Source organism: Pan troglodytes, chromosome 11 (assembly GCF_028858775.2).
Source record: "Pan troglodytes isolate AG18354 chromosome 11, NHGRI_mPanTro3-v2.0_pri, whole genome shotgun sequence".
NCBI classification, from domain to species: domain Eukaryota; kingdom Metazoa; phylum Chordata; class Mammalia; order Primates; family Hominidae; genus Pan; species Pan troglodytes.
The window spans coordinates 100,225,671-100,242,245 of NC_072409.2; the positions used below are offsets into that span (position 1 = coordinate 100,225,671).

Sequence of the window (16,575 nt, forward strand, 5' to 3'; positions counted from 1 at the left end):
TGTTTGGTGCCAGCCTGGCCAACATAGCGAGACCTCATCTCTGTAAAAAAAATATTTAAAGTAGCCAAGCAAGGTGGCACATCTGCAGTCTCAGCTACTCGAGGGGCTGAGGCAAGAGGATTGCTTGAGCCCAGGAGTTGCAGATTTCAGTGAGCTAGGGTTGCACCACTGCACTCTAGCCTGGGCAACAGAGTAAAACCTCATCTTTAAAAAGAAAAGAAAAGATGTGTTAGAAAACAAGGAGCACTCTAATATGGCTAAAGCAAGACAGATAGAGGGCAAAGGCAAAATAAGAGGGTAAAAAAGTTAATATGAAGACAAAAGGAAAAGGTCCTGAGATTATACAACAAGAAGCTGGCCATTATTCTGAAAACAACAGGGAGACATCGAGATGCTGATGAGTTTTAAATAAAGAGAGGTTAACAAAAACAGATCAATATTTTACAAAGATAAACTTGGTGATGGTGTAAAAGCTAGATTACTGGGGAATGGAGAGAGAGTGATCAGGTACAAAACAATTACAAAAGGAAGTCTTTGAAATCATCAGATGTATTAATTACAAACCCTAATCACCCTTAATCTAAGTAATACTGTTTTATGCACGATAAAAAAAAAACATTTGAATACATTTTTGAAAATCCTATAATTCAGTTTTTACTAGTTCAGTTAGTTTCCCCCAATTATTCCAAGTCAGAGAGGTTTCATTATGTGTATCTTTGATGTAATCAGCATTTCCAGTTTTGGAAATTTTGTTATCAATGTCACTAAAATAACTTTCATACTATTATCTCATGGAATGTGGTGAGGAAAAACCCTGCTATACATCCAATATGACCTAATAAAGTGATTGCCATAGGGTTTTCTTTTTTATCCTTACCATTACTAGTTCTTCCTGTAATTCACTGCAACTTTTTTCATTATACTGGAGTCTCTTTGAAAGGTCTATAATTACTTTCTTCTGTTCCTCGATGTCTTCATTTAGTTTCTTATTTTTGGAGAAATACTCTTTTTCTAATCTGAAAAGTTAAAGTGTCAGAGCAGGTTTTTCAAACATGCTTACATCAACTGATATTACACACCTTTAATACATATGGCAGATGTACTACATATCATGTGTTCATGCTAAAAGACTTTTTAAGGCTAACTCCTTTTTCAAACAAAAAGTACTGAATATTCTTAAATGAAAAACTTCAAAGCAATATTACTTTCCCTTTGATAGTAGGTATTTGTAGTATGCCCAAGGCTATAAGCAAAATAGATTTGGTTACTGTTGATTTGGATTCACCATCATTTTTGACGAGCAAAACCCACCTACCGTAGTTCAATTAGCTCAGAGACTATCTCAAGACTGAGAAAACAGTAGTACCAAACAACTTTAAAATTAAAATACAACATTAGAAATGGAACAAATGTCTCACATCTGAATGTCCATGCAAGTAGAACCAGTGTGGTGGCATGGAAAATCCAAAAGGAAAAATAATCAAAAATAATTCACATTCACTTTGAAGACATACGAATTTCTTTTCAAAGGATTCGCCTTCCTATTTAAATTTTGCTCAGATAGGCCAGGTGCAGCAGCTCACACCTGTAATCCCAGCACTTTGGCAGTCCACAGCAGGAAGATCATTTGAAGTCAGGAGTTTAAGACCAGCCTGGGCAACAAAACAAGACTCCATCTCTACAAAATAATTTAAATATCAGCCGAGCACAGTGGTGTGTGTCTGTAGTCCCAGATACTCAGGAGGCTGAGGCAGGAGGATTGCTTGAGCCCAGGAGTTCAAGGTTGCAGTGAGCTATGATTGTGCCACTGCACTCCAGTCTAGGTAACAGAATGAGACCCCATCTCTTATATATATATATATATATATATATATATAAGACACACACACACATATATATATACATAAACACACACACAGCCATTTGCGTGTGTGTGTGTATATATATGAGATGGGGTATATATATATATACACACACACATATAGGTATATAAATACACACCACATATATATGGGAGAAAAAATATATATGTATATTGTTCAGGTTAGTATTAAACTGTGTTTACATTCTGTATGAACATATAATGAAAGGTAGCTTCGAAGTATTTTCATTTAAAATTTTCTATAGATAATCTACGAAAGGAATAATTTTAATTCAAATTTAAATGTTGTCACTGTTTTAAATCTGAGATCTTCCTAAAAATGTAGTAGACCTGTTTCCCCTGATTAAATTATATTGCAGGAGACAGGGTGGCTCAGTATAATGCAGTCTAAATTACTACTATAATCAAATAAAGAGGTAATTTTTGAGTAGCACATGACCTTACTCTGAGCAATCAACATTATTTTCTCTGGGGTGGAACACAGACAATTCTAGTGTTAACTTTTTTTGTATATTCTCCTTTAGATTAGGAATATTCCAAGGCAGAGTAGCTTGAGTTTAAAATAAACACGTATAAAAGGATTGGATGCTACATTTATGTAAATCTCTCAAAGTAGAACTAAACTATAAAAATGAGTCTAAGTAGAAAAAGATAAGAAAATCAATCCAGGAGTCCCAACATATAAAGGAGTCCAGAGAAAGATGAATAAGGTGCAAAGAATAAACAAAGCAATGAGAATTTCCCAGAAATTAATTACTCCAGTCTCTAAAATTGAAAGAGCTGGACAAGAACCTAGCAAAATGAAAGAAAAACGATCCATGTGAGGCCCATCATCATGAAATTTCAGAACACTGGGAACAAAAAATGATTCTACAGAGTGCCCATCAAGTATGGAAACACACGTATTATTATTTTATCATGTATAATAATGTAACATAAGTAAACCATTTCATATATAATCACCTAAAGATTCCAGACTTGATGGCCACTCTGTGTTAAGTTTCCAGAGGAAAACGTGGACTACATACAAAAGATCAGGATTCAACTGACTTCAGACTTCTCAAACACTAAAACTGAATGAACGGCCAGCTGAACTATGAAAAAGGATAAAGATCAAAAACTTTCAGAATGCAAGTTTTAAATTTTCCTCTGATAAATAATTTCTCAAATAGCTACTTTCCAATGGAGAAAATCAAATAAAGAATAAGGCACAAGATTATCAAAAAGAGATCCAAAATACCAGAGAATTAGAGGGAATTCCAAGGATGATGTTAAAGGGAAGTCCTTGGGTGACTGTGTACAGGGAACCTAAAAAACAACTTGTCCAGCTCGAGCGCTTCCAAGACGGCCAAATAGGAACAGCTCCAGTCTGCAGCTCCCACAGAGATCATCGCAGAAGATGGATGATTTCTGCATTTCCAACTAAGGATCACAGCTCCTCACCAGCAACAGAACAAAACCGGATGGAGAATGAGTTTCACGAGTTGACAGAAGTAGGGTTCAGAAGGTCGGTAATAACAAACTTCTCTGAGCTAAAGGAGCATGTTCTAACCCATCACAAGGAAGCTAAAAACCTTGCAAAAAGGTCAGGCGAATGGCTAAATAGAATAAGCAGTGTAGAGAAGAACTTAAATGACCTGATGCAGCTGAAAAACACAGCACGAGAATTTCGTGATGCATGCACAAGCTTCAATAGCCAATTCGATCAAGTGGAAGAAAGGATATCAGTGACTGAAGATCAAATGAATGAAATGAAGTGAGAAGACATGATTAGAGAAAAAAAGAGTAAAAAGAAATGAACAAGGCCTCCAAGAAGTCTGGGACTATGTGAAAAGACCAAACCTGCATTTGATTGGTGTACCTGAAAGTGACGGGGAGAATGGAACCAAGTTAGAAAACACTCTTCAGGATATTATCCAGGAGAACTTCTCCAACCTAGCAAGACAAGACAACATTCAAATTCAGGAAATACAGAGAACACCACAAAGATACTCCTCGAAAAGAACAACCCCAAGATGCACGATTGTCAGATTCACCAAGATTGAAATGAAGGAAAAAATGTTAAGGGCAGCCAGAGAGAAAGTTCAGTTCACCAACAAGGGAAGCCCATGAGACTAACAGTGGATCTCTTGGCAGAAACCCTACAAGCCAGAAGAGAGTGAGGGCCAATATTCAACATTCTTAAAGAAAAGAATTTTCAACCCAGAATTTCATATCCAGCCAAACTAAACTTCATAAGTGAAGGAGAAATAAAATCCTTTTCAGACAAACAAATGCTGAGAGATTTTGTCACCACCAGGCCTGCCTTACAAGAGCTCCTGAAGGAAGCACTAAACATGGAAAGGAACAACTGGTACCAGCCACTGCAAAAACATACCAAATTGTAAAGACTATCAAGGCTAGGAAGAAACTGCATCAATTAACAGGCAAAATAACCAGCTAACATCATAATGACAGGATCAGATTCACACATAACAGTATTAACCTTAAATGTAAATGGGCTAAATGTCCCAAGTAAAAGACACAGACTGGCAAATTGCATAAAGAGTCAAGACCCATCGGTGTGCTGTATTCAGGAGACCCATCTCACGTGCAGAGACACACAGAGGCTCAAAATAAAGGGATGGAGGAAGATCTACCAAGCAAATGGAAAGCAAAAAAAAAAAAAAAAACAGGAGTTGCAATCCTAGTCTCTGATAAAACAGACTTTAAACCAACAAAGATCAAAAGAGACAAAGAAGGCCATTACATAATGGTAAAGGGATCAATTCAACAAGAAAAACTAACTGTCCTAAATATATATTCGCCCAATACAGGAGCACCCAGATTCATAAAGCAAGTCCTTAGAGACCTACAAAGAGACTTAGACTCCCATACAATAATAATGGGAGACTTTAAAACCCCACTGTCAATATTAGACAGATCAACGAGACAGAAGGTTAACAAGGATATCCAGGACTTGAACTCAGCTCTGCACCAAGCAGACCTAACAGACATCTACAGAACTCTCCAGCCCAAATCAACACAATATACATTCTTCTCAACACCACGTTGCACTTATTCTAAAATTGACCACATAATTGGAAATAAAACACTCCTCAGCAAATGTAAAAGAAGAGAAATCACAACAAACTGTCTCACAGACTACAGTGCAATCAAATTAGAACTCAGGATTAAGAAACTCACTCAAAACCGCTCAACTACATGGAAACTGAACAACCTGCTCCTGAATGACTACTCAGTAAATAACAAAATGAAGGCAGAAATAAAGATGTTATTCGAAACCGATGAGAACAAAGACACAACATACCAGAATCTCTGGGACATAGTTAAGGAAGTGTGTAGAGGGAAATTTATAGCACTAAATGCCCACAAGAGAAAGCAAGAAAGATCTAAAATCGACACCCTAACATCACAATTAAAGAATTACAGAAGCAAGAGCAATCAAATTCAAAAGCTAGCAGAAGGCAAGAAATAGATAAGATCAGAGCAGAACTGAAGGAGATAGAGACACAAAAAACCCTTCAAAAAGTCAATGAAGCCAGGAACTCGTTTTTTGAAAAGATCAACAAAATAGATAAGACTGCTAGCAATACTAATAAAGAAGAAAAGAGAGAAGAATCAAATAGACACAATAAAAAACGATAGAGGGGATCTCACCACCGATCCCACAGAAATACAAACTACTATCAGAGAATACTATAAACACCTATAAACACCTCTATGCAAATAAACTAGAAAATCTAGAAGAAATGGATAAATTCCTGGACACATACACCCTCCCAAGACTAAACCAGGAAGAAGCTGAATCTCTGAATAGACCAATAATAGGTTCTGAAATTGAGGCAAAAATTAGTAGCCTATCAACCAAAAAAAAGCCCGGCACTGCACGGATTCACAGCCAAATACTACCAGAGGTACAAAGAGGAGCTGGTACCATTCCTTCTGAAACTATTTCAATCAATAGAAAAAGAGGGAATCCTCCTTAACTCATTTTATGAGGCCAGCATCATCCAGATGCCAAAGCCTGGCAGAGACACAACAAAAAAAGAGAATTTTAGACCAATATCACTGACGAACATCGATGCGAAAATCCTCAATAAAATACTGGCAAACTGAATCCAGCAGCACATCAAAAAGCTTATCCACCACGATCAAGTTGGCTTCATCCCTGGGATGCAAAGCTGGTTCAATATATGCAAATCAATAAATGTAATCCATACATAAACAGAACCAACAACAAAAATCACATGATTATCTCAATAGATGCATAAAAGGCCTTTGACAGAATTCAACAGCCCTTCATGCTAAAAACTCTCAATGAACTAGGTATTGATGGAACGTATCTCAAAATAATAAGAGCTATTTATGACAAACCCACAGCCGATATCATACTGAATGGGCAAAAACTGGAAGCATTCCCTTTGAAAACCAGCACAAGACAAGGAGACCCTCTCTCACTTAATTCAACATAGTGTTGGAACTTCTGGCCAGGGCAATCACGCAAGAGAAAGAAATAAAGCGTATTCAATTAGGAAAAGAGGAAGTCAAATTATCCCTGTTTGCAGATGACATGATTGTATATTTAGAAAACCCCATCGTCTCAGCCCAAAATCTCCTTAAACTGATAAGCTACTTCAGCAAAGTCTCAGCATACAAAAACAATGTGCAAAAATCACAAGCATTCTTATACACCAATAACAGACAGACAGCCAATTCATGAGTGAACTCCCATTCATAACTGCTACAAAGAGAATCAAATACCTAGGAATACAACTTACAAGGGATGTGAAGGACCTCTTCAAGGAGAACTAGAAACCACTGCTCAAGGAAATAAAAGAGGACACAAACAAATGGAAGAATATCACATGGTCATGGATAGGAAGAATCAATATCATGAAAATGGCTATACCGCCCAAGGTAATTTATAGATTCAATGCCATCCCCATCAAGCTACCAATGACTTTCTTCACAGAACTGGAAAAAACTACTTTAAAGTTCATATGGAACCAAAAAAGAGCCCACATTGCCGAGACAATCCTAAGCAAAAAGAACAAAGCAAGCTGGAGGCATCACGCTATCTGACTTTAAACTATACTACAAGGCTACAATAACCAAAACAGCATGGTACTGGTACCAAAACAGATATATAGACCAATGGAACAGAACAGAGGCCTCAGAAATAACACCACACATCTACAACCATCTGATCTTCAACAAACCTGACAAAAACAAGAAATGGGGAAAGGATTCCCTATTTAATAAATGGTGTTCAGAAATTGGCTAGCCATATGCAGAAAGCTGAAACTGGATCCCTTCCTTACACCTTATACAAAAATTAACTCAAGATGGATTAAAGACTTAAATGTAAGACCTAAAACCATAAAAACCCTAGAAGAAAACCTATGCAAAACCATTCAGGACATAGGCATGAGCAAAGACTTCATGACTAAAACACCAAAAGCAATGGCAACAAAAGTCAAAATAGACAAAATGGGATTGAATTAAACTAAAGAGCTCCTGCACAGCAAAAGAAAGTATCATCAGAGTAAACAGGCAACTTACAGAATGGGAGAAAATTTTTGCAATTTATCCATCTGACAAAGGGCTAATATCCAGAATCTACAAAGAACTTAAACAAATTTACAAGAAAAAAACAAACAACCCCATCAAAAAGTGGGCAAAGGATATGAACAGACACTACTCAAAAGAAGATATTTATGCAGCCAACAGACATATGAAAAAACGCTCATCATCACTGGTCATCAGAGAAATGCAAATCAAAACCACAATGAGATACCATCTCACACCAGTTAGAATGGCGATCATTAAAAAGTCAGGAAACAACAGGTGCTGGAGAGGATGTGGAGAAATAGGAATGCTTTGACACTGTTGGTGGGAGTGTAAATTAGTTCAACCATTGTGGAAGACAGTGTGGCAATTCCTCAAGGATCTAGAACTAGAAATACCACTTGACGCGGCGATCCCATTACTGGGTATATACCCAAAGGATTATAAATCATGCTGCTATAAAGACACATGCACATGTATGTTTATTGCGGCACTATTCACAAAGACTTGGAACCAACTCAAATGTCCATCAATGATAGACTGGGTTAAGAAAATGTGGCACATATACACTATGGAATACTATACAGCCATAAAAAAGGATGAGCTCATGTCCTTTGCAGCAACATGGATGAAGCTGGAAACCATCATTCTGAGCAAACTATCACAAGGACAGAAAACCAAACACTGCATGTTGTCACTCATAGGTGGGAATTGAACAATGACAACACATGTACACAGGGCAGGGGCAGGGAACATCACACACTGGGGCCTGGCAGGGGGTGGGGGGCTGGGGGAGGGATAGCATTAGGAGAAAGACCTAATGTGAAGACCTAATGTAAGCGAGTTGATGGATGCAGCAAATCAACGTGGCACATGTATACCTATGTAACAAACCTGCACGTTGTATACATGTATCCTAGAACTTAAGGCCAAAAAATAAAGATAAAAATAAATTTTAAAAAAAAACTTTTCCAGACTGGAAAAAGTAGACAGAAGAGTCCAGGAGGAACATCTCTTAGAAGAAATTTAAAATGATAGCGTCTCTGAGGTGTAGGAACATGAGAGACTTTCGGTTCTGTTAGTGTTTACAAATAATTTAATAAGTGATTGGTTAATCACATGAACTAATACAGTTTAAAATGAGGCAATTATTAACTATTCTCATCTGTTGATTCTGCAAATATTTTCTGTTTTGTTTTGGTTTTTAGACAGCGTCTCACTTGGTCGCCCACACTGAAGTACAGTGGCATGATCATAGCTCACTGCAGCCTCGAACTACTCAGCATAAGCAATCCTCATACCTCAGCCTCCCAAGTAGCTGGGGCTACAAACATGCACCACCAAAAGCAATCCTCCCCGACCTTGGCCTCCAGCAATCCTCCCACCACAGCCTCCCAAAGTGCTGGGATTACAGGTATAAGCCACCACATCCAGCCCAATTCCATAAATCTTTATTTAGCAGCTCTTATGTACCTTTCTAGGCACTGACAGACAGCAATAAACAAAACAAAGTTTCTTGTTACATAAGACAGACAATAAATAACAAAGAACACAATAAAATGTGCTATAAAAAAAGATGGGTTAACAAAAATTAAACTGTAGAAAAAATAAAGTATGCTGAACCCCAAAATATAACTCTATGGAAAGGATGGGAAGAGGGAAGGAGTAAGTGTCTGTGGTGTGGGAGAAGCATATAATAGAGATATATAAGCAGAAGCCAATAGATATTTAAAGGTAGAAACTGAAAAAATGGCATACTATGCCTGTTATTTAGAAATATGAAATCAAATATCAGAAGAACCAGCAATAAGATTTGAAAGTAGATGCATCAAAGGAGTAGAAACTGATAGTGGAGAGCAATGGGGCATGAAACTGCTGTTTTTCATGAGCCTAACAGTACCATTTTATTCATTAGACTGTGTACATGTATTAATTTGGTAAAATCAAGATTTTAGTTAAAAATTGCTGTTACTCAAAAAATAGATAATTAAGTGCATCTCTCATTACACACACAATATACACACAGCTTTTTTTTTTTTGGTACTATTTTATAAATAAAGGCCAAACTGTGTCCACTGAAATGGGGGAACACACCTTGCTGTTGAGCATTCTGGCGGACAAAAAAGCTGGCTCCTACCATGCTGCTAAACTCCCAACCAAGAAGGAGTAAGTGGAGCAAGAGTAGGGCAGGTTAAGGAGATGCCTTGTCTCTGAATTCTGATGGGAAAGGGCCAGGACTTAAAAGGTGGAGGATTTAGGCAAGAAAGGGAAGAGAGGAGAAGTAAGTTTGTAGCTAGAATCCCTTCTTTCCTACTGGAGTCCCATTCTTTTTTTTTTTTTTTTTTTTTTAAGACTCCAGCTAAGAATTTGACAATAACAGGCTATTTTAACAAATAGCCATCTTTGGACTATGTTTTACATATAATGTAAACAAAAATAATGCTACTAAGTTACAATACCGTTGATATGTTTATCCTTTTGGGTGATATATTTAGAAAAATAAATTCCTAAATATTGAGTCTAAGAAATAAATTTAGATGCAGTCCATTCAGCATGATATATTTGACTAATGATGTTTCAAATTAAATTTATGTTTCAACTATACCTAAGGATTACTATGATCTCTTTCTCCCTACTATTGCCCAGCAATCAGTTATCACAGCTAACGAAGACTTTACTATATTTGAAAATTCAGATGGTTAATGGGTACAAAAATACAGTTAGATGGAAGGAACAGGATCTAGTGTTTGGTGGCACAACAGGGCAACTATAGTTAACAATAATCTATCACATATTTCAAAATAACTAAAAAAGTGGAATTGGAATGTTCCTAACATAAATAAATGATAAATGCCTGAGTTAATGGATAGCCCAATTACCCTGATTTGATCATCACACATTGTATGCTTGTATAAAAATATCACACATACCCCATAAATATGTACAACTATTATTTACCCATAATTAAAAATAAAAAATATTTAAAAAAAAAAACAAAAGATTATTGAAAAGCTTTGGTTTCATACTGCAAGTTTTAGATGGAAAAAAATTTATTCTAAGAAATTTTGATTATAGAATTATGGAATATATACATTCCATCTAAAATAATTTCATGTAGGAATGTCTACTGTTATGAAACTATGGACCAAAACTATAACTCTGCAATATACACACAGCTTTTTTTCTCCTGCCTTTAGTGAGATCCTGCCGAGGTCTGCCTGGCAAGAAACAGAAGCTTAACAACCTTAACCAATGGCAGGTTCAAGCATGATAAACTGCTACATCAGTTCACAACAGGTAAAACAATATACTGCTCCAAAACTCCACATTCTCAAAGTTGTAAGTTAAAGGTATTATTTACCTTAAAGACCTAAAATCTATCAATTCTCTATTTGGAATACATTAACCAAAACTTAGAACTACTTTGAAACAACAGAATTTTTTTCAGAAATTCAGAATCTTCTTTAAAAAATATTTAAGAAATTCAGAATCATCTTTAAAAAAGGTTTTTTAAAGATGATTCTGAAGTATGGTCAGAAGTACAGGCAGAAAATGGAAAATGGAAGTACAGGTAGATCCCTCAAGTCACATCATTCCTTCTTATACTACAGATAGTAGGGATGGAAGTGGCTTTCATTTCACATACACGGAAAAGGAAGATGGGATGGGAAAAGGAAAGTCACAGAAATTTTCAATGATTATTGGGTTTAGTTATTACTTGTCATTATTTATTTATTATTATTTAACTTGTATTATTATGACAGTTATATACAGATGAAGAAGATATAAGGGACATTATGTTAAAGCATTAGGAGTGTTAGTTAGCTAGTGCCTAGTTGGAATATGTAACTAATGTTTAGAATTGTCAGTTGGTGCTTACTGGAATACTAAATTTGAGTAAAAATTTTCAAGTACCAAAATACAAATAACAGCAAAACAAAACTTAAGGAAAAAAACTGCTTTGGGGTCCAATTAGGAAAGTATATAGGTTAGACTCAGAGCTTAAGTGTTAGCAAGTAGGTTAAAATTCCTCCAGTCCAATCTTTATGAGACTCTCTTCTTCAACATCCATGACACAGAATCATCCACTCTGTGTTATGAATTTCCCAAGACAGGGAACTCACTAGTTCCCTGAAAGATGTCTATTATTTCATTGCTAGAAAGCTTTAATTATTGGGAGCTCATTCTGACTTCTTACAGTTTTACTTGTAGGTCCTAATCATTACCTTAAAGCAAAAGTAAAGAAATCTGCACTATATTCTACATAAAAGCCTTTCAAATAGATTTATATGCAGAATAATATTTGAATACATATTTGAATAATATTTGAATACATTCAAATGTATTAAATGTATGCATTCCAGCAATGGTTCAAAGAACATAAAGGATAAATAAGTCCTTAGAATAACATTCACAGAATGTCATTTAAGTCATACTAGAGGAAGCAAGGAAATTCAGTTAAGAATTATTGGTTTAAAATATTATAAGCATTATTAATTAAAGAAACAAACAGTTTAAGAGTTTTTAATGTTTTCAGTCTTTCAGGTGCAATCTTCATGATTTTTGTCACACTCACAAAAATTACCGCTATTTAAATAACACTTTCACTTAAGTTAACTCACTTCTTATAATAAATGAAGCTTTTCTTTTTTTTTTGAGATGCAGTCTCCCTCTGTTGCCCAGGCTGGAGTGCAATGGCGCGATCTCAGCTCACTGCAACCTCTGCCTCCCGGGTTCAGGTGATTCTTCTGCCTCAGCCTCCCAGGTAGGTGGGATTACAGGTGCCCGCCACCACACCTGGCTAATTTTTTTATTTTTAGTAGAGACAGGGTTTCACCATGTTAGCCAGGCTGGTCTCGAACTCCTGATCTCAGGTGATCTACCCGCGTCAGCCTCCCAAAGTGCTGGGATTACAGGTGTAAGCCACCGTGCCCAGCCAATAAAGCATTTTAAAAGGGATCTTTATATTGTGGCTATAAATGGAAAACCATTATCTACTTGCCATAAATAGAAACTAAGATTAAAATATAATTCTAATATGCCAATGTATTATCATGCCACATACTAATGGTAGTATGAATTTCACCCTCTGGGGGGAAATGGTTTAAAATGTCTACTATTGACTTATTTTTGGAAACATATTAATGCATTATAAACTTCTTAAATCATTGCACAGAATTTTGAAGATGAAAGGCTTTTAAACTGAAAAAGGTTAAAATCAGTAGGAGTCAGAAAGATTCTAATTCTGCCACTTAGGAGCTGTATGTCCTTACTCTTATTTAGCCTCAATTTCCACATCTGTAAAAGAGATTTTTTTAAATACCTTCCTCATACGGTGTTAGACAAATGAAACTGCAATGCTATGTATGAAGTGAGCCACAATGCATGTTGGCCACTATTAGTAGTAGTGTTACTGCTATTATTATTATTTCTGTAGTTTGAGAAAATGTCAAATATTATCCATCTTCATATAGACCATTTTACGTGACTTAGAAATCTTAGCCCCAGATCTTAGCCTTAGATCATAGCTCACTTCAGCCTTGAACTCCCGGGCTCAGGTGATCCTCTCACCTTAGCCTCTCGAGTAGCTGGGACTACAGGTGCACACCACTATACTTGGCTAATTTTTTTATTTTTTTGTAGAGACAAAGTCTCACTATGTTGCCCAAGCTGGTCTTGATACTTAAAGATATTGCGTTACATCACTCATATAATACAAACTACATTAATGTATTTACTTTCTAGTTTATTACTCAATTTCTTGGGCTACTTGGAATATACTTCAATATCCAAAAGAGCATTTCCATTTTTACCTATACAGGAAAGTATAGTTACGTTTTATGAAGTCACTTGCCCCAGTCTACCACTGACATTAATGGGAGCTATATCTAAAATACATAGTATACATTCATATTTTATATAGCTCTTTTAAAATCTTTATGTTAATTTAGAGAATTTTACAATAGAATACTTACAAATTTAGTTTTGCAAAGCTCTCTTGTGCATTATGCTTTTCTCGCTCATATGCACTTTCAACTTCTTTGAATTCATTCTTGATAATTTCCAAATCAGCAACAGCTTCTGCTTGACTGGCCTTCTCTACTTGCAAAGCTCCTTCAAGGTCTCGAATCCGTAACTACCAGACGACAGACAAGTAATTAAATCAAGCTAAGAAATGCTAGCATCAATCTTAAATTGAGTAGAATACTTTGTCAGTAACAGATTATCATTCATCCAAGCACTTCTTTCTTTCTGCTTTGGCTTAAAAAAGAAAAATAAATAAAAGACAGTTTATTCCCTTTCTCAATATGTTTAAATGAAAGGAGAAAGAGTAGAAGAATGAAGAGTTAACTGTGTTATGAAAGATAGGCTGGTACAATATAACCCATTCTATCAAAGAAAAATAGATATGTAGATACAACTCAATCTAAATTTTCAAAGTTTCAAATTTTTACCTACTAATCCATTCAGATACTTCTTTTATAAAATATAATAAATTAAATGTTTGGGTTTTTTAAGAGACAAGGTCTCACTTTGTCACCCAGGCTGAAGTGCAGTAGTGTGATCATAGCTCACTGCAGCCTTGAATTCCTGGGCTCAAGTGATCCTCCCACCTCAGCTTCTCAAGTAGCTGGGACTACAGGTGCACACCACCATACCCAGCTAATTGTTTTATTTTTTGTAGAGATAGGGCCTTGCTGTCTTGCCCAGGCTGGTCTTAAACTGCTAGCTTCAAGTGATCCTCCCACCTTAGCCTCCCAAAGCACTGAGATTACAGGCATGAGCCGCTGCTCCTGGCCTGGTTTTTGAAAACTAAAGGGAAGTATTCTTCCTCTCTTACAAGAAACATTATTACATGAGTATCTTTATAAGCCTAAGAAATTTAACAGATCTTTTTATTCCTGAGATTTCTTACTATAGAAAAGTGATCTTCTTATTGTCAAACAATACTATTTGACTGAAATATTTATGGTTATCGTTATTTGATATCTGGGATTTACTTCAAAATAGTCTGGAGGCAGCCGGCGCCTGTAGTCCCAGCTACTCAGGAGGCTAAAGAGGGAGGATCGTTTGAGCCAGGGAGTCAGAAGCTGCAGTGGGCTGTGACTGCACCACTGCACTCCAGCCTGATTAACAGTGAGACCTTCCCTCAAAATAAAAAATTTAAAAAAAAATGTTTAGGTCTGAAACTGGGAGAGTTCCAGGAGGTAAGAGATAAAACACCATTGACGTGAGGAAAGTATTGAAGCTGGGCGATGGGTATGTGGGAAGTTCATTTTACTATTTTACTTTTGCATATACTTGAAATTCTACATAAAAAGACATTTTAAAACTATATTCCCAGGCCAAGGTGGGCAAATCACCTGAGGTCAGGAGTTCGAGACTAGCCTGACCAACATGGAGAAACCCCGTCTCTACTAAAACATACAAAATGAGCCAGGCATGGTGGTGCGTGCCTGTAATCCCAGCCACTAGGGAGACTGAGGGAGGAGAATCACTTGAACCTGGGAGGCGGAGGTTGCGGTGAGCCGAGATCACGCCATTGCACTCCAGCCTGAGCAACAAGAGTGAAACTCCGTCTCAAAAAAAAAAAAAAAAAAAAAAAAACTATATTCCCTGTGTCCACCAACCATAGCATGAATAAACAAGAGATTCCAACAAAATAATTATATGTAGCTGTAAAAAGGCTACAAAACAACTCGTGTGAGTGTGTGTGTGTGTGTGTGTGTGTGTGTGTGTGTGTGTGTGTGTGTGTGTATAAATTTAAGGGCCTACAGGCCAAGCACAGTGGCTCATGCCTGTAATCCCAACACTCCGGGAGGCCAAGGCGAGCAGATCATTTGAGCTCAAGAGATTGAGACCAGCCTGGGAAACATGGTGAAACCCCATCTCTACAAAAAATACAAAAATCAGCTGGGCATGGTGTCACACGTTTGTAATGCCGGCTACTTGGGGGACAGAGGCGGGCAGATCACTTGAGCTGGGGAAGTCAAGGCTGTAGTGAGCCAAGATCGCACCACTGCACCCCAGCCTGGGTTACAGAGCAAGACCCTGTCTCAAAAATAAATAAATTAAGGTGTAAAAGTGTAGCTTTGTTACCTGGATATATTGCATAGTGGTGAAGTCTGGATTTTTAGTGTAACCAACACCCAATAGTTTACACTGTACCCATTAAGTAATAGCTCATCCCTCAACCCCATTTCCAGCCTCCCACCCTTTTGAGTCTCCAGTGACTATTAATCTACACTCTATGTCCATATGTACACATTATTTAGCTCCCAATTCTAAGTCAGATCATGTGGTATTTGACTGTTTCTGAGTTGTTTCGCTTAAGATAATGGCCTCCAGTTCCATCCATGTTGCTGTAAAATACATGAGTTTATTCTTTTTTCAAAACAACTACTAAAAAGAAAATTCTCAGCCGGGCGTGGTGGCTCACGCCTGTAATCCCGGCACTTTGGGAGGCCGAGGCAGGCGGATCATGAGGTTAGGAGATCGAGACCATCCTGGCTAACACGGTGAAACCCCGTCTCTACTAAAAGTACAAAAAAATTAGCCAGGTGTGGTGGCGGGCGCCTGTAGTCCCAGCTACTCAGGAGGCTGAGGCAGGAGAATGGCATGAATCTGGGAGGCAGAGCTTGCAGTGAGCCAAGATCGCGCCACTGCACTCCAGCCTGGGTGACAGAGCGATACTCCCTCTCAAAAAAAAAAAAGAAAAAAAAAGAAAATTCTCTATGTAGTTCTCCACATAGTGTTCAAGAACAATGTATTGCTAACATATGTTGAAAATAGCAGGTTCCACATCAGTGTAAATAGTATGCTACATTTGGCGTAAATAAGTGAAAAGAATAAAAATAAGCAGGCAGGAGGGTAGAGGAATGGGAGGGACAAGAATAAAGCAAGAACTCTTGATCTAATATTGTTTTAATTTTTTAACTCTGTAGATAGTTTACCTTTTCAGAAAATAAAGTTTAAAAGAAAAATAGTTTCTTTTTAGAAAATAGTTTAAAGACGTGGTGGGGAAAGAAAAAAAATGTGTCACATTAGACAGAAAATGGGCTTTAGAACCATAAAACTTGGGTTTGACGCTGTGCAAACATAACAGATATTAGAATAAAACA

General features: G+C 36.9%; 1 protein-coding gene across 7 annotated transcripts in view; it reads right to left on the minus strand.

Moving 5' to 3' along the window:
* CCDC171 (coiled-coil domain containing 171) overlaps positions 1–16,575 on the minus strand; it is a 443,650-nt gene that overhangs the window by 292,302 nt on the left and 134,773 nt on the right. For all 7 annotated transcript variants that reach the window (XM_054658718.2, XM_054658719.2, XM_001149040.8 and 4 more), the window contains 2 exons: positions 13,429–13,589; positions 878–1,016 (listed from right to left, as the gene is read on the minus strand). In XM_054658718.2, coding sequence (XP_054514693.1) covers positions 878–1,016; positions 13,429–13,589 — 300 coding nt within the window. The remainder of the gene's footprint in view (positions 1–877; positions 1,017–13,428; positions 13,590–16,575) is intronic.